Source organism: Lactuca sativa, chromosome 5, assembly GCF_002870075.4.
Source record: "Lactuca sativa cultivar Salinas chromosome 5, Lsat_Salinas_v11, whole genome shotgun sequence".
NCBI classification, from domain to species: Eukaryota; Viridiplantae; Streptophyta; class Magnoliopsida; order Asterales; family Asteraceae; genus Lactuca; species Lactuca sativa.
The window spans coordinates 243,362,395-243,379,189 of NC_056627.2; the positions used below are offsets into that span (position 1 = coordinate 243,362,395).

Genomic DNA, 16,795 nt, shown 5'->3' on the forward strand with positions numbered 1-16,795 from the left:
TTTGGTATTTATTCAGCAGGGTTATCAACTCATTCTTTTCCTTCTTCGATAGTTTATTTGAGTTGATGACTGGTTGAGTGCTCTCCTTCTCGACATGTATTAGCTTTAAAGGGTTCGGTGGAGTTTTTGCTCCCAGATCTAGTGCTTGTTCCACCGGTGGAAGGATTTTGACTTTAGTGGATGGCTTGGGTTTTATATCATCACTCCTCACATGCTTCTTGACATCAATAAACTCCAAACTCTCCAACACCTAATTGTCCATATCGACCTCCTTTGCAAGCTCTTTGGCTTTGTCCTTGTCTAGTTTTCGCTGCAAAAATAACTCTAGACATTCATTGTTAGACAAACTTAAACCCTTTTTAGTTGAGGGCTCGATCAAATTCACAAGATTGACGGATTAAACCTCGGAAGGAACCTTTTTTGCTTCATGCACATTGAAGTTGATAACTTGACCATCAAATTCCATACTTAAAGTTCCATTGTAGACATCAATTTTTGTTTTGGAAGTTTTAAGAAAATGTCTACCTAAAAGTATGGAACTTGAACTTGGAGGGTCATCATCTCCCATATCTAAGACATAAAAATCAGCCAGGAAGATAAATTCATCGACTTGCACTAACACGTCCTCTAGTACACCCTTTGGGTGTACCAAATACCGGTCGTCAAGTTGGATGATCACACCGGTTTTGCTCAATGTTCCTTCACCAATTGATTTGAAAAGAGAATGTGGTAGGACATTTACAGATGTACCTAGATCGAGCATAGTTCGGGGTACATGAAGATTCCTCAATTTGCAAGGTACGGTAAAGACACCGGGATCCTTGCACTTCGGGGGCATCCTCTTTTGCAAAACCGCAAATACATGTTCCCCAACTGTTACGACTTGATTTCCTTTTAATTTATTTTTAGATACACAAAGATCCTCAAGGAACCTTGCATATCTAGGTACCTGCTTGATGGCCTCGAGGAGTGGAATGTTGATTTGAACTCTCTTGAACATTTGCATGATCTCATTCTCCTCCCGTTCTTTCTTCGTGCTCTTTAATCTTTCGGGAAATGGAGCAGGTGTGGCTTTAGACTTAGTGATGAAGGGCTTCTTTTCGATTGTTTTCTCTTCCTTCTTCTCTTCTTTGGTTGCCTCTTCGACCACTACTTCTTCTTCCTTTTGATCAACCGACACTTTTGGACCATCATAACTCTTTCCGCCTCTCATTTTGACGGCACACACGTTGTGCCTTGGGTTTGTTTTTTGTGCAGGTAACTTTCCTTGAGATTCTAATTTGCTTACGAAAGTAGCAAGTTGTGAAACTTGTTTCTCTAAGTTCTTTATGCTTGCTTTTGTCTCTTGTTGGAAAGCTTGTGTACTAGTTGCCAAACTCTTCACTATGTCCTCTAAGGACATACTTGATGAACCTGATTGTTGAGGAGGGTGTTGTGGTTACCTTGGCTGAAAGTTTTGTGGTGGAAAAGGTGGTCTTTGTTGGTATTGGTGTGGTTGACTTGGTTGATAATTTCCTTGTTGATTTCCTCCCCAACCTTGATTGTTACTCCATCTTTGATCACCCCGTGGCTGCTCATATCCCCTTTGATTAGACCTAAGAAAACCTCCCATGGCTTTTGCTTCTTCATAATCTTCCTCTTGAAGTTGAGGGCACATGTCGGTTGGATACCCCACTTGAGTACAAATACCGCATGGGCGGGGTGTGGGTTGCACACCTTTGTCTTTGGCTGGCATCATAACCACTTTCGTAAGCTCGGACAATTGAGCTTCAATTTGAGGAGTTTGGACCTCCTTTACACCTCGGGTTGCATCCGTGTACCATTCTTCATCATGGCTTGAATGTTTGGAATCTTCAGCCATGTTCTTGATTAGATTGCAGATTTCAGTAGGAGTCTTGTCGGGTAAAGATCCGCCACTGGAGGCATTAAGAAGCCTTCTTTCCATTGGAGTCATTCCTTCAATGAAATATTGGAGAAGCTGATATTCGGTAATTCCATGCTTTGGGCATCGAGCACAAAGTTTCTTGAATCGCTCCCAATATGTGTGAAAAGCTTCTTTCTTGTGCTGCTTGATTCCAATGATTTCCCTCCGTAGGGCTGAAGCTTTCATCTCGGGAAAGTACTTATCCAAAAACAACCTTGCAAGATCTACCCAAGTAGTAACCGTCCCCGGTGGGAGGTCATAAAGCCAGTCTTTGGCTACATCTTGCACCGCAAAGGGGAATGCCCTAAGCTTGATTTGGTCCTCCGTGACATTGTGTGGTTTCATACCCACACATACTACATGGAACTCGGTGAGGAACTTGTGAGGATCTTCATTTTCCAGACCTCTAAATGTAGGGAGTAAGTGGATAAGCCTGGATTTTAGTTCAAGGTTTGTGGCAGCTGGATATGTGATACAAAGAGGTTGTTGAGTAACCTCTTGCCTCGACCATTGACAGAGAGTTTGTTCGGGTGGTGGTTTGGAGGTGTATTCCCTCCATGGTTATCTCCCATGGTGTGAGTAGTGGTTGAAGTTTCTGTGGGTAAAGTGTTTGGGGTATTATAGGTAGGTGAAGATGGTGGAGTGGTATTTTTGGGTAAGGATGGTTGTGATGAGAGTGAGAGACTTTCTGTTTCTGATGCGGAGACACTTGAGAGGGTTATGTCCTCCCAAATGTTGATGACCGGGGGAGTAGATGGCGAAGAAGTCCCGGAAACCGGTTGCCTCTTATGAAGCTTCGTTTGCCTCCGTATTCTCCTTGCAGTCTTCTCTATCTCCGAATCAAGTGGCAATGGTGTACCTGTACGAAAAGATCTTTGCGTAAAACAATTAGTAACACCGTATCCCCAACAACGACGCCAATTTGTTAGGCGTGTCAAACCCAGCAAATAAAGGGGTACGATATACTCCAAAAGAATCCCACTATATTGCACTAAAAGGTAGTACAAGGCAAGCATGGTCGATCCACAGAGACACGGGATAATTAGTCTATACCTCTTTAGAAAAGGTACTATGGTCACCAACAGTAAAAGGGGGGAGGGGGGGGGGGTTTAGAGTGCAATGGCTAAACAAACAAATTAAAAACACATGCAATCAGCTAAATGAGTGAATTAGATTCAGATTTTGTAAGGACTCCAACTTCATGTATGACAACTTAGCAATGTGACTCAAAGATGACACAATATTCGTTCACTTCTATCTAATTTGGTACTTGAAAGTGCTAATAAGCTCTAACACTTCCCATTCACCATATTAATTAACCAAAACAAGCTCTTTGATTAACCATAACCTTATTAACCTAATCTAAACAAGCTCTTAGAATTAGATTATAAGATTGCATAAAGCTTTATGTGAATGTTCCCAACAACACCCAATACTCCTCATAAGCTCGGGAGTGTAAAAGTGTATGAATAAGATTTACACTAAATTCATTCAATATAGGTCAATTTAATGCTTCTTACTTGTTCAATTTCACAAAACAATTATGGATTTTGTAAAAGAGATAACTTGAATGACCTAACCCTAATTCAAATGGCCAATAAGAATCACAATTAGAATCAAACATTCGATTGAAGCAAAATCAAATTCATTAGATAGAAATTAAGAACAAACATCATGTCATATGATTGAAGTCACTACCAAGAAGTCAAAACATGAAATTGGAAAAACTAGGGTTCTAGCCACACATGGCTAGAACAAGATCACGAGAATAAAAGATGGAATTAAAGTGCAATTACAACTTACAAATACTAGAAATAATGTTTCCAAATGATTGCTAATCAAACCCTTGCAAAAACCTTTGAAAATCCTCCTCCAAATGTGCTCTGATATGTTGTGTGTGTGTAAAAATGGCCCTTAACCCGCAATATGAAAGATAGGAAAAACTGTCAAAAGTTGGTTTCTAGGTCGAACACGGCCCGTGTTGGACATAGAGTAAATCTGACACGGCCCATGTTCAACATGGTCAACAGCTCACATTGTGGTCAACATAGCATGTGTTGGACATAGAGTAAATCTGACACGGCCCGTGTTCAGCATGGTCAACAGCTTTCATTTTTGGTCAACACGGCCCGTGTTGATTTTGTAGTGTAAATCCAACACGGCCCGTGTACCCTTCTGACTCCAACTCCCAACTTGATTTTTTTCAACTTTTTCGTTCTTCGTCCGATCATCCCGAAATCTTCACCAATGCTTCCTGGCACCTCCTAAAATGCATTTCAAGCTCCGGTTTACCTGAAAAAGACATGAAAGTGTGCAAATAAGGTTGTTCTAGAGACTAACATGAATAGGATGATATGCAAGAAAAAGGAAGAACAATTATACTAAATAGATGCATGAAATGGGACTAAAAGGTGTGCAAAAAGGTGCACAAATTGCACCTAACAATCTTCCATTTTTATTTATATCACACAACAGATTTATGGAATTAGTCTTCTGATAAGAGGTATATGCTATTTGAACTTTGAAGGTGTTGGTGGATTGGACACGAGGAAAAAATCTAATTTTTTCAAGTGCTGCTCCTTTTGTAACTAAACTTAGAGGACCACATGTTGTTGCAAATCTTGCATCTCTACTTGGTTTATCAATGGAACGTGCTAAAGCTTCTGTTTCAAGAACATGTAGGTATATAAATAATTCTTTTATAAAGTGTCATGTGGTAAAATTATCGACTTCCATTTGTGTAAATTATGTTTTTTGCATGATCCACAGATCTCTACTTGAAAACAGTTTAAGAAAGAAGAAATTATACAAAGAGGTGATAAGGGTTGAGTTAATCAGAACTGATATTGAGGGAGCTGGTTTTGATGACCGGCTTAAGTGGGACCCAATCTTTAGTGGTGAAGGTGATTTGCAAATTGATGACATGGCAAAGTCATTTGCAGACTCAAGTAAATAATCAAAAACTGTTAAAACCATTGATTTTGTTTCAGTCATTGATGGATTGTCATCACATGGATTGCACATTAAGGACATGGTATCTGAAACAAAATTAGAGTTATATGATCCTATTGAAAATAATCAGACTTCATTAATGGAGGCTCAGGAGAAAGGAGAATTCTTGAGATTGACATGAAGAAGATAAAAGGAACCATGAAGAAGTCAAAGATTATAGTCAAATAAATGAAGAAGACACATGATTGATTTGACTATGATCTTTGACTTCTTCTTGGACTTTCATTACGTGTGGTACAATTCTTGAGATTGACATGAAGAAGATAAAAGGAACCATGAATTCCAATTCTGTTGGAATGGAATCATAATTCCAATTCTATTGGAATCTAAACTACAATTTGGTTTTGTTTTCACAGAATTTGATGCTTGAAGAACGGACCACAAATTTGAAAGTGATTCTAAACAACATTATTCTTTTAGAATGTAGTAGTGTGGTTGTTAGATTTTGATGTTTTCTTTCCGGTTTTGAAAGTTTTTTAGTTTTATTCTTTAACAATAAATGTAATTCTTAACAACTGGTACCCGTATTCTATAAGAAATAATGTATTTTTTATTTTTATTCTTCAATTAATTGTTCAAGAATTTGTGATTCTATGAAAAGTTTTTAAAGTCATGATCAATAAATAGGTTCAAGAATATTTTTATTATTTATGGTTCAAGAATATTTTTATTTTTGAATATACTTGAAAATACATTCTGTCAGAATGTTTGAATTAAAAGAATTATAATTCGTAAAAGCGGATTTTTAAAATTAATAGAATCTATGATCCCTTAAAATATGCAATTTTCCTTTATTAAATCTATATTAATTGACTAAAATACATTTGTAATTAAATTAGGTGATATTTTTCAATTATATTTAATTCAATAATATATATTAATCACTTTCTTAAAATAAGTAAAATTGATTGGCCCATATTTATACATACAATAACACAAAAATTTCTTTGAATAGAATAACTTAGGCGTGTATATATATATATATATATATATATATACTTCAACTTGAACTTTTGTGTGGTAGGCCAAGGCCTACTTTTGCCTTTATGTGGCTAGGCCACTGCATTTACATACATGCACATATATATATATAGACACATACATATACATACACACATTTACACACATGCAGACATACATATATTAACCCACATAAGCAAAGTTATAAATAACGTAAGGCGTGATTTAACGGCAATGTCAAGCCTCAAACTTTTCCGAGCCTTGGCAAGTCACGGCGTTTGTAAGGCGTGAATTAAGGTGACAAATTTCTATATAATTAAAATTTTTATATGTATTTTCAACTATTATTTATTTTATACACATATATGAGTTAAGGCGGCATTTTGACAAAACTTGGCGGCAGGTGCAAGCCTTGGAGTCGTGGCGCGCCATGGCGGAGCCATGGCTAGCTTTTTAGAACCTTGCACATAAGTAATAAATAATAATAATAATAATAATAATAATAATAATAATATGTACATTTATATGTTATACGACTTGTTTAATAAATTTATTAAAAATATGGAATGATGATGATGATAAAAGAGAAGTTGTATTCGTATAAGTAATAATTTAATAATAACCAAAATACTCATATACACACGTTTCACGTTTGTATCAGTAATTATATTATTATTATTGTTATTATTATTATTATTATTATTAGTAATAATAATACTATAACTAATTTTTTTTTTCTGTCGGAAATATTAAAAAACACCGACAGAATATCGATGGCTCACGGAGTGACCAACACGACCAATTTAAATGAACCTCCCGTTCATAGCTGATAAAAAAACTTGGATGAAAGTCACTCCTTTGCTTTGCTCTCTGTCAGTTGAAATACAAGTCACCACCGTCCGGGAAGGCATGATGAGGTAGGGAATGATAGCATCACAACGATAGAAGTCTGTTCAAGACGGCTAACCTTCTAAGAAACAAGAAGAAGAAATATAGAACTTATGCAATGGTGCTGTTGCTGGATTTATTTACAGAAACGAGCAGGAGAACTGGTTGTACGCGTCGCCCCGACATTGGTGCAAGTTGGGTCATCGGATGCATAATCCATGCATTTGCAGTTTTGCACTCTCGCGTACGAAATTCTGCAACTTCAATTCTGCTTTCACACAAAATACATGATTATTAGTTGATAGAATTTCAAGTAATTGTGCTTGAATATTCTTTATTTGAAGAAATGTACATGTAATATATACTTTTACCCGATCTAAATAATGTCTCACAGGAAATGTAATAAATTAAAAAGTCGCAACAATCAATAGGGTGTGTAATTTTCAATATCAAGATTGTTAGCTACCTAGTAGAGACGAAATGTAGACCGGCTGGGTTAGATTAGGATGGTTATAGACATTATTACGTGCAACTCGCGATTGACACAATTTCTTTCATTTTCTAGAAGATATATATATATATATATATATATATATATATATATATATATATATATATATATATATATATATATATATATATATATATATATATATATATATATATATATATATATATATATATATATATATATATATATATATATATTTGGATGGTTACGTAACTCTATTAGTTACGTTTTTTTTTTTTTTCTTATTAATAGGTAAATATATGGAACATGTTATTATTTAAAACTTATAAAACAACTGAAAAAACGAGAACACTTAGGTGTGAACTTGTAAATTGTAATGTTGAACCGTTTAAGAATCAATATTCAATAGAAAAGATAACGATTTCCAAATCGTTTTTTAGGCTCAACAATAAGGATTTCAAAACTTATGTTGAAATTTCAAGTTACCTACAAAAAATCAGAAGAAAACACATAAATTAATTTTTTTTATCAGAAAACTAACATGAAAGAATTAAAGAACAATAACTAAATCTTACAATTTACACGAATAATAAATCAGAAATCAAAATCGTTGAGGTTACTTGAAATCAGATTAACATAAATACAAGATCCATTCGATACATGAAATAAGATTATTAGAATCGATGGATTAAGAAAGATTGAATTAGAAATCAGAAAACAAAAATTAAAATCGGAAATGTATAAGAAGGTTGTGTGATAAAACCATAATCGATTTATTATGAATCGTTTTTTTTTTGTTACAATTGAAATAATAAAAAATGATTCTTAGAGACATTTGATCGATGGTGGTGAGAGGTCCAATGAGATGATTATTGCAGAAAAATCGCAAGTCCCTTAGTTTTCTCTACTGATTTTGTTTTTGATACATTTTGTTTCTTTTTACCGCTCAACCGTTATACACAATATATCATGTTTTTTTTATATACTAATATAATAAGATATATAAAGTGGGGTCATATTGGAGGTCTTAGGCCATCGCTCAAACTGTCTCGTCCATTAACACGACCCTGCTAGGGTACTAGAATCGTGGACATCATCATTGGACAATTTTGAAATTAAAAAAAAAAAGGCACAATTTTCAAATGTAATATATGTGTTTTTTTTTAAAAACAGTAAATTTTATCTACTTTTAAGGTAACATCTAATTTCATCTATTTTTATTATGGGACTTAAATCCTCAACCACAAAAAGAAAAGCATCACTCTATACCGCTAGACTAGAAACTATTTGGTTAATGTATGCTGTAAGTATCATGCATTGCTATTGTGTATATTGGTATTAACTTATTATATTGTATTAGCCATTATAGTGTTAACTCGTTAGTCTTTGATTGCCCATGTAATTAATGTATTTAAGTTGCTTGAATGGAATGAATCGGCATCCAATTATTCCGAGTTACATTAATGTGTACTAGCTCTATCCAATTAACTTTCCAGTTAAACCGGCCCTATTCTCACTATAAAAGTAAGTCCATTTCATGGGTATTTCACATACCTTCAATATACTATCATTCTATTTTCTATTCCATATTCATACTTGTTTAACTTTTAGCTTTTGATTTTGTGTTTGACAAAGCTTCCATCTTTCTTTGTTCTAATGGCAACCACAGGGAAGCTTGATGTTGAAGTCAAGGTGAAATCAGAATCAGAAAAGTTCTGGAAAAGCATCAAGGATGATGTCACCATCCTCCCTAAAGTTTGCTCCAAAATTTACGAAAAAATTGAAGTTGTTGAAGGGGATGGATGGAGCCTTGGATCTGTCCGCGAGATTCACTATGGTGAAGGTATCAACATTATATAGTTCATGACTAAATTAATCTTATTAATTGCATGGTAATCATGTCTAACATGTTTGCTTACTACAAAATAGGGATGCCATTTGGGAAGTCAAGGAAAGAGAAGATAGAAGAAATTGATGAATCAAAGAAGAAAGTGGTTTACAGTGTGATTGGTGGGGATATAATGGAACACTACAAGACTTTCAAGTTTAGTATTGAGGTGATTCCCGAGGGAGAAGGAAGCCTTGTGAAATGGCAATGTGAGTATGAGAAAACAAGTGATGAGGTTCCAGATCCTATTACGGGTAGAGACACTGCTGCCGAGAATATCAAGGATATTGATGCTTATCTTCTTAAAGCATAAAATGCATCTTGGGTCAACTTGTGTTTGTTATAAATAAAAAGAATACAATGTCCTTTGTATTTACACAAGTTGACCTCTGCTAATTATGAATAATATTAATCGATGTACTTTCCTTTCTTTACTTATCCAAATAATACAACTTCATCACACTCAATTTGGAGTGGTAAGTTATCTTGTCATGCTAACCTCACATGGGCGGAGCTTTATTAGGGCGAGAGGGGACTATAACCCCTCCCTTGATTTTTTTTTGTTACAGATAGCCCCCTATATTTTCATTTTATACATATTAGACCAAAAAATATAAAATTTTGGTGGTACCCCTTTCACCGATTGGGGGGGGGGGGGGGGGGGGGGGGGGGGGGATGAAAACAAAGTCGAATATTAAATCCATTTCGAGATGTCGATTCCTGAAGCTCGCTATCATTAAGGTTAATATGGGGTTTTGCGTTGTCATGTTGAATAAATATGGGACCGGTATGAGGTCGCGACCTTTTAACCTTAATATCCGGTAGAACTTTTCCTTGTTACCTCTTTGTTCGTCTCCGATGTTCTTGCGACATGGTTTTTGCTATAACGCTTAGCGGGTTCTAATGTTGTAAATAGGTAGATGTGAATTTTTCCCGAAAAAACTTCGTTGCCCAACGAATCAAATTTCAGTCTTGCTACCGCCACTATAAACATAATATTTGTGATAGAGTTTTCTCTTTTACATTTTCTTAACGGTTCCGCCTCACCGGGGACTAAGTAGTATTCTTTTAATGGGTTTGATATGTAAAACAAATTTTCATCAATATGAACAACATTAAACATATCATAGAATGTAGGAATTGGTCTAAATAATGATGGCAATGTAATCTTTGTTAAACAAAATTCTAACCTTGCTTTACAATTCTCAAGAGTTAGATTCGACGTGATAGCATTTGTATGTGGTCGAAGCCTAGATGCTTTTGAAATATTTAAAGTTATTGCAAGAGAGCATATATTGGATGGACGACGTAATTGAATTTCTAAAACTTGATCCAAGTTTATTTGTAACCTTTTCCGGTCCAACAACCATTGGCTTATTTAAAGATAAATCAACAAAGAATCCATGGTTAACTTGATTTTTACCTTGATGCCAAATACGACTAATGGTCCATTTAGATACCGAGAATAGTGAAGTCACTTCACTTGCATAACCTTTTTCTAATTCCCCATTGAGACTTCCTTGCAATAAGTATTGATATGTAGCTTGACGTTGTGCAATGGTAGTGTTTTAGTGAGTAGATTTATGGAATGCTACAAATAAAAATTAAATTGTCAAGGTTAATTTGGTGGATGAGGGCAGTACACAAAGTCTTAGAATATGCGGACGAAGGGAAGAAGTAAATTTGGATGTGGAATGTAAGTGATTAGGTAGTTAAAATTATAAAGTATGTAGATTAAAAAATAAGCGGAATAATCAAAGAAACCAAAATAAAATCTAATTAAGTGATTTTTTCTAAAAAATTATGGCGGCATGTTTTACGTCCATATGTTTACCAAAAACAAAGGAATTCTAGCCTAATGATAAAGTCTTAGAATATGCGGACGAAGGGAAGTAAATTTGGATGTGGAATGTAAGTGATTAGGTAGCTAAAATTATAAAGTATGTAGATTAAAAAATAAGCGGAATAATCAAAGAAACCAAAATAAAATCTAATTAAGTGATTTTTTCTAAAAAATTATGCGGCATGTTTTACGTCCATATGTTTACCAAAAACAAAGGACTTCTAGCCTAATGATATCTGGTGTTGTCCATTTTTCTTAAAGTCGAAGGTTCATGTCTCGGGCTATAGATGAAATAATTTAGGAGCAGATTTGTATATTTGTTGTTTAAAAAAAATATATAAAAAAAAAATAAAGATGGTTTTGTAAAAAGGATAAAAATGTCATTTTATTGAATAAAATCATCACTAATTAATGTTTTTTATTATTTTATTTTATGTTTTTTTTTGTATGTGAACAGTTATTTAAGGACGAAGGGAGTATATACTTTTATCCGGTCGATCTAAATAATGTCTCACAGGAAATGTAATAAGACTCGCAACAATCAATAGGGCATGTAATTTTCAACGTAGGGACTGTTAGCTACTTAGTAGAGACGATATGTAGACCGCTGGGTTAGATTAGAATGGTTATAGACATTATTACATGCAACTCGCGATTGGCACAATTTCTTTCATTTTCTAGAAGGTAACTACACTATGTAGATTAATGAAGTACGATCTATAAAATATGTTATTAAATTTGTTAGTAGAGTTTAGAGACGTTAGATGTACAATACACACTTAAAGATAATATTGATGGTGTTAACACCGTCCTTAATTAGGTGCCTCTACCTGTTTGTCATCATAAATCAATTTACAAAGTCGATTTAAAATTAAAGACAACTTGTATGTTACGTGTAAAAAAAAATATATGTATAGTCTATTCCTAGTTTACAAATGATAATTTGCAAAGTCGATTTCAAACGACCCCTTAGTTATTTACATGTAAAACGATTTTTATTTAAGTAGTAAGACTCTTTGACGAAAATTAAAGACAACTTTTATGTTACGTGTAAAAAATATATTTTTAGTCGGTTCCTAGTTTACTAGTTTACATAGGATAATTTACAAAGTCGATTTCAAACAACCAATGGTGTTGCAAAAAGACCACTCTCCTTTACTAATCTTATTTTCTTTTACTGTAGAAACTTAATTTCTTTTTCTTAGGACCTCAAAGCGATTTCCATCGACCCTATAACCTAGTGACCTTCAAGTGTTGGAAAGTTGGAAGTGTATTCTGGTCGTATGTTTCGTCAAAAAGTCTTACTACATAAATAAAAATCGTTATATATATATATATATATATATATATATATATATATATATATATATATATATATATATATATATATATATATATATATATATATATATATAGAGAGAGAGAGAGAGAGAGAGAGAGAGAGAGAGAGAGAGAGAGAGAGAGAGAGAAAGAAGTAGGTTCAATTGAGAAAATAAAAAAGATTGAGAATGAGGGAATCATTCTCAGCCAATCATTTATCTAACATGTTCAAATTAAAAAAAATACGCGTGTCCATTTTCATTAAGGGTATCTTTGTAAATTAGCAAATTTTTTACATAGAACTTACCTGTTCGTGTTATCAGGTTCCAATTTGATGATATCTTTATACCGTTTGAATCGGATATGAGGAATTCATTATCAAGATTATTTTCTTTATATAACTCGTTAGCAATTATACGTTTTCATTTCATTAATCGTGAAGTTTTGCATCTGTGTTTCAGTTTTCTACTTCTTTATCAGCTTCCGATTTGATCAGGTATGTATATCGTTTGAATCGGATAGATCAGAGTTATTTATATAACTCGTTAGCAATTATACGTTTTCATTCAATTAATCGTGAAGTTTCGCATCTGTGTTTCAGTTACTTCGTTTTGAGTTTCCGATTTGATCAGGTATGTATATCGTTTGAATCGGATAGATCGGAGTTCATTATCAAGATTATTGCTTTTTATAATTTATTTTGAATTACGCTTATTATATTCCTTTTGGAGTTGTTTCATCGAAGTTCATTATCAAGATTATCAAGTTTCGAATATGTATTGGAGTTATTTCATCGGATTTTTGTTAAGTAGTTTGAGATATTTATTTCATCAGTTATATCGTTGTAGTTTTTACGTTCTATACTGAGAGAGATTGCTTAATTACATCATATGATCATATATGATTTAAGTTTCTTTCGGATATTTTGTACGTTGAGGTGAGATATATTCGAAATTAACCAGGTTTTCATATTTACGACTTTTTTTGTGAGATATATTCGATATATTCGATATTAAGATTGTTTTTGTTTATTTATATAGATCATTTGGTGTATTATGTCGAATTCTAGTGTTATTGATGGTGATTTGTATTCTTCTATGAGTGAGAGTGAAGAAGAAGATGTTGAGAACTCATTTTTTGAAAGTATCAGTTATTGAATTATTTTGTTGTTTTTAATTTTATTGATTATCATTTATTTACATATGAATATGTTAATATGAATAAATTGTTGTCTTATTCATATATGAATAAACGTGTGATAATTGTAATTTCGAATTTATTATTTTTTTCGTTTTATTCATATATGAATAAGTTATGTTTTATTTACATATGAATATGTTAAAATGAATAAATTGTTGTCTTATTCATATTATGAATAAACGTGTATTAATTGTAATTTTGAATTTATTATTGTTTTCGTTTTATTCATATATGAATAAGTTATGTTTTATTTTATATATTTTGAATCCTCATGAATTTTATGTATTCATATATGAATGTTTTATTCATATATGAATGTTTTTTGTTTTATTTATATGAGTTTTATGTATTCATATATATTATTGTTTTATTCATGCATTATTATTTTAGGTGGTGAATTTTCAAGTTCAGTACATGATGCACAATATTTTGATGATATAATTGGAGAACATGTCTATAAGCCAGATGTACCTGTTCAACTTATTCTTTTTAAGGGTTTAATCTTCAAATCATTAAAGTTGGCTATCAAAATGTATTCTGAGTATGCTGAAATTGGTGGTTTTGATGTTAGACTGAGCACACAGTCAAGGTTTGATAACAAGATTATAAAGAAGAAACATGTTATATGTAATCGTGGTGGTAAACAGAAAAAGAAATCTTGTGACACATTAGGTACAAGTGGTGTTAGGAGGAAACGAAATTCAAATTCAAGAGCTATTGGTTGTCAAGCAAAGATTATATTTGAATCTGTGTATGGAACTCCAGATTATAAAGTTTTTCAGTTTGATGAACTTCACAACCATCCACTTGAGAAGAGAGCGATTTAAAAAAGGCGAGACAAATGTCATATTCAGAAAAAGAGTTTATTGTGCGTGCTTCCACATCAAAAATAGGTCCAACTATGGCTCATAAGTTGAGGGCAAGTCTGAGAGGTGGGTATGAGTTTGTAAAGCCCAAAGTAGTTGACTATAAAAATTTAATGAGAGATATCAACAGGGTTATTGGTTATAAAGATGCCCAAATGATAGTAAACACAATGAATGACCGTCGAGCTCACTATCCAAATTACTCATTTGAGTTTAATTGTCAAGAGGATGTTTTGGACTGTATGTTTTGGGCTGATGAAACGGAGAAGGCATATTATGCTGAATTTGGTGATGTTATCTCGTTTGATGCGACTTTCCGAACAAACAAGTAACTTATTTTATCTACTTTTGTTTATAGCTTATTCATATATGAATATTTTTATATTCACTTATTAATACATCAAAAATTGACTCTAATGAACATTTTTTTTTTGTGTGTTAGGTATCGAATGGTTTTTGTTCCGTTTACTGCTATTGACCATCATAAAAAATCGGTTACTGTTGGATCTAGGTTGCTAAGCAATGAAAGCATTGAGTCTTACTCTTGGTTGCTTAAAGCATTTCTTAAAACTCATGGGAAAGAACCAACACTTGTTTTAACTGATCAAGATGCTGCAATAAAACAAGCTGTTGAGAATATGTTTTGTAATTCAAAGCACCGATTATGTATGTGGCATATAATGAAAAAGTTGAAAAAAAAGGTATTATTTTAATGTATTTCAAATATATTACTTATTACTATATTCATTTATGAATATTGATTGTTATTTTACTTATTATTATTTATTCATTTATGAATATTTTTGTTTTAATATAGATATCAGATGATTTATTTACAAACACAGACTTTAGAAAAAGGTTTTCGAAGCTTGTTTGGGACATTAATATGGAACCTGATGTTTTTGAGGTGAAGTGGGGTTTGCTTATGAAGGAATTCAATCTTGAAGACACAAGATGGTTTAAAGACATGTTTACAATACGTGATTCATGGATACCTGGATATTTTAGTGATATTCCAATGTGTGGTTTGATGAAGACTATATCGAGGTCAGAGAGTATGAATTCATTCTTTAATACATATTCAGAAAGTGGGAACTTACTTTTGAATTTCATGATGAATTACGACACTACCATTCAAAAGCAAAGGAATACTCAACGAGAGCTTGATAGGGCATCAAAGAAAGCATCATATAAAATGCAAACACCTCGAGAAATAGAACTGCAAGCATCAAAGATTTATACAAGTACATTATTTTTTGAGGTGCAAAAAGAAATATATAAAACATGTTTTTTCTGTACGTACTCATATGTTGGTATTGAAGATGATTGGGAAGTTTACATTGTGCAGCACAACAACAGTAAAAGTGATTTTAAAAATGAATTTAAGGTAATTTTACTTGTTTTTTATGAAAAATGTAATAATATTCATATATGAATATGATAATATTCATATATGAATATCAATATTCATATATGAATATTATATGAATATATGAATATATATGAGTGTTGATATGAGTAGTCTTATATGAATGTAAATGCGTAAATTTTGTTTTTGTATCAGGTTGAAATAAAAGCTGAAGAGAAAGAAATAAATTGCAGTTGTGAACATTTTAAGTGTATGGGTGTTTTATGCAGACATGCTTTTACAATAATGATGAGATGTGGTGTTAAAGAAATTCCTGAAAGATACATTTTGGAGAGAGGAGAAAGGATGTGATATCAAGAAATTATCGTTTTAGTTATGTTCAATCCGATTCAGGTGATTGTGAGAATGTAAAGCTAGTCAATGATTCATATTATAGTTTTGAATCATGTTTGGATATTGTAAGAGATGACAAAAAGAGATTGGCTTTGTTTGCTGAGAAACAACAAATGTTGTTGAAGGAATTTGAGAGTGAATATATTTCTCCTGGATTGAAAAGCAAGACAGATGGTGAAGTCGTATGCAAGCTTTTGGGTGTTACTATTCCTATTCCAGAAGAGATTAATATTCATGTTCCTGAAGTTCAAAGCAATAAAGGTTCTGGAATCAAGAAAAGAATTCCAAGTGCAGGTGAAGTAGCATATGAAAATTCTAAAAAAGAACATAGAATGTGTTCAGGATGTGGAAAGCGAGTTCCACACAATTTACGTACTTGTCCAGAAAGAGTTGGAGTTGCTAAATCAACAAAAGACAGTTAGGGATTTTTTTTTTATTCATTTATGAATATATGCAGATAAAAACAATAAACAATAATATTCATGTATGAATAATACACATTTATATTGATATGGTAAATTGATATGTTGGTATTTGTTTTTAAATTACTATAAAATAAGTTATATTGATATTGTGAATTATTTATAAATGAATATAAATATGTGAAATTTGTTATACTAATAAATAAGTAATATTCATATATGAACTTTTTTATGTTAA

The 16,795-nt window shown here is 32.7% G+C and overlaps 4 protein-coding genes across 4 annotated transcripts; 3 read left to right on the forward strand and 1 right to left on the reverse strand.

The window, feature by feature from the left end:
- Nucleotides 1-250: 250 nt before the first annotated feature.
- On the reverse strand, nucleotides 251-1,402 carry LOC122197905 (uncharacterized). The gene is made up of 2 exons (XM_042902083.1): nucleotides 404-1,402; nucleotides 251-310 (listed from the first exon to the last, which is right to left on the reverse strand). The coding sequence occupies exons 1-2, from the start codon at nucleotides 1,400-1,402 to the stop codon at nucleotides 251-253; spliced, it is 1,059 nt and encodes a 352-aa protein (XP_042758017.1).
- A 7,397-nt stretch (nucleotides 1,403-8,799) lies between these two features.
- Nucleotides 8,800-9,624, forward strand: LOC111897917 (MLP-like protein 423). Its single transcript, XM_023893873.3, has 2 exons — nucleotides 8,800-9,099; nucleotides 9,186-9,624. The coding sequence occupies exons 1-2, from the start codon at nucleotides 8,913-8,915 to the stop codon at nucleotides 9,455-9,457; spliced, it is 459 nt and encodes a 152-aa protein (XP_023749641.1). The 5' UTR covers nucleotides 8,800-8,912; the 3' UTR covers nucleotides 9,458-9,624.
- Nucleotides 9,625-9,922: 298 nt separating this feature from the next.
- On the forward strand, nucleotides 9,923-14,334 carry LOC128125972 (uncharacterized). Its single transcript, XM_052763640.1, has 5 exons — nucleotides 9,923-9,931; nucleotides 12,769-12,803; nucleotides 12,909-12,939; nucleotides 13,348-13,450; nucleotides 13,898-14,334. Exons 1-5 carry the CDS (start codon nucleotides 9,923-9,925, stop codon nucleotides 14,332-14,334), a joined length of 615 nt encoding a protein of 204 aa, XP_052619600.1.
- A 14-nt stretch (nucleotides 14,335-14,348) lies between these two features.
- On the forward strand, nucleotides 14,349-16,557 carry LOC128125973 (protein FAR1-RELATED SEQUENCE 5-like). Its single transcript, XM_052763641.1, has 5 exons — nucleotides 14,349-14,701; nucleotides 14,816-15,074; nucleotides 15,191-15,634; nucleotides 15,938-16,089; nucleotides 16,179-16,557. Exons 1-5 carry the CDS (start codon nucleotides 14,349-14,351, stop codon nucleotides 16,555-16,557), a joined length of 1,587 nt encoding a protein of 528 aa, XP_052619601.1.
- Nucleotides 16,558-16,795: the final 238 nt, after the last annotated feature.

Coding starts and splice junctions, on each gene's coding strand:
- LOC122197905 (XM_042902083.1), bottom strand. CDS start 1,402: ATGTCCTTAGAGGACATAGTGAAGAGTTTGGCAACTAGTACACAAGCT. Junction 311..403: donor CAAAAAAGGTTCCTTCCGAG/GTTTAATCCGTC, acceptor TTATTTTTGCAG/CGAAAACTAGACAAGGACAA.
- LOC111897917 (XM_023893873.3), top strand. CDS start 8,913: ATGGCAACCACAGGGAAGCTTGATGTTGAAGTCAAGGTGAAATCAGAA. Junction 9,100..9,185: donor CGAGATTCACTATGGTGAAG/GTATCAACATTA, acceptor ACTACAAAATAG/GGATGCCATTTGGGAAGTCA.
- LOC128125972 (XM_052763640.1), top strand. Junction 12,804..12,908: donor TCAGCTTCCGATTTGATCAG/GTATGTATATCG, acceptor TCTGTGTTTCAG/TTACTTCGTTTTGAGTTTCC. Junction 12,940..13,347: donor TGAGTTTCCGATTTGATCAG/GTATGTATATCG, acceptor TTATTTATATAG/ATCATTTGGTGTATTATGTC.
- LOC128125973 (XM_052763641.1), top strand. CDS start 14,349: ATGTCATATTCAGAAAAAGAGTTTATTGTGCGTGCTTCCACATCAAAA. Junction 15,635..15,937: donor CAAGTACATTATTTTTTGAG/GTGCAAAAAGAA, acceptor TTTTTGTATCAG/GTTGAAATAAAAGCTGAAGA. Junction 16,090..16,178: donor TTGGAGAGAGGAGAAAGGAT/GTGATATCAAGA, acceptor TTCATATTATAG/TTTTGAATCATGTTTGGATA.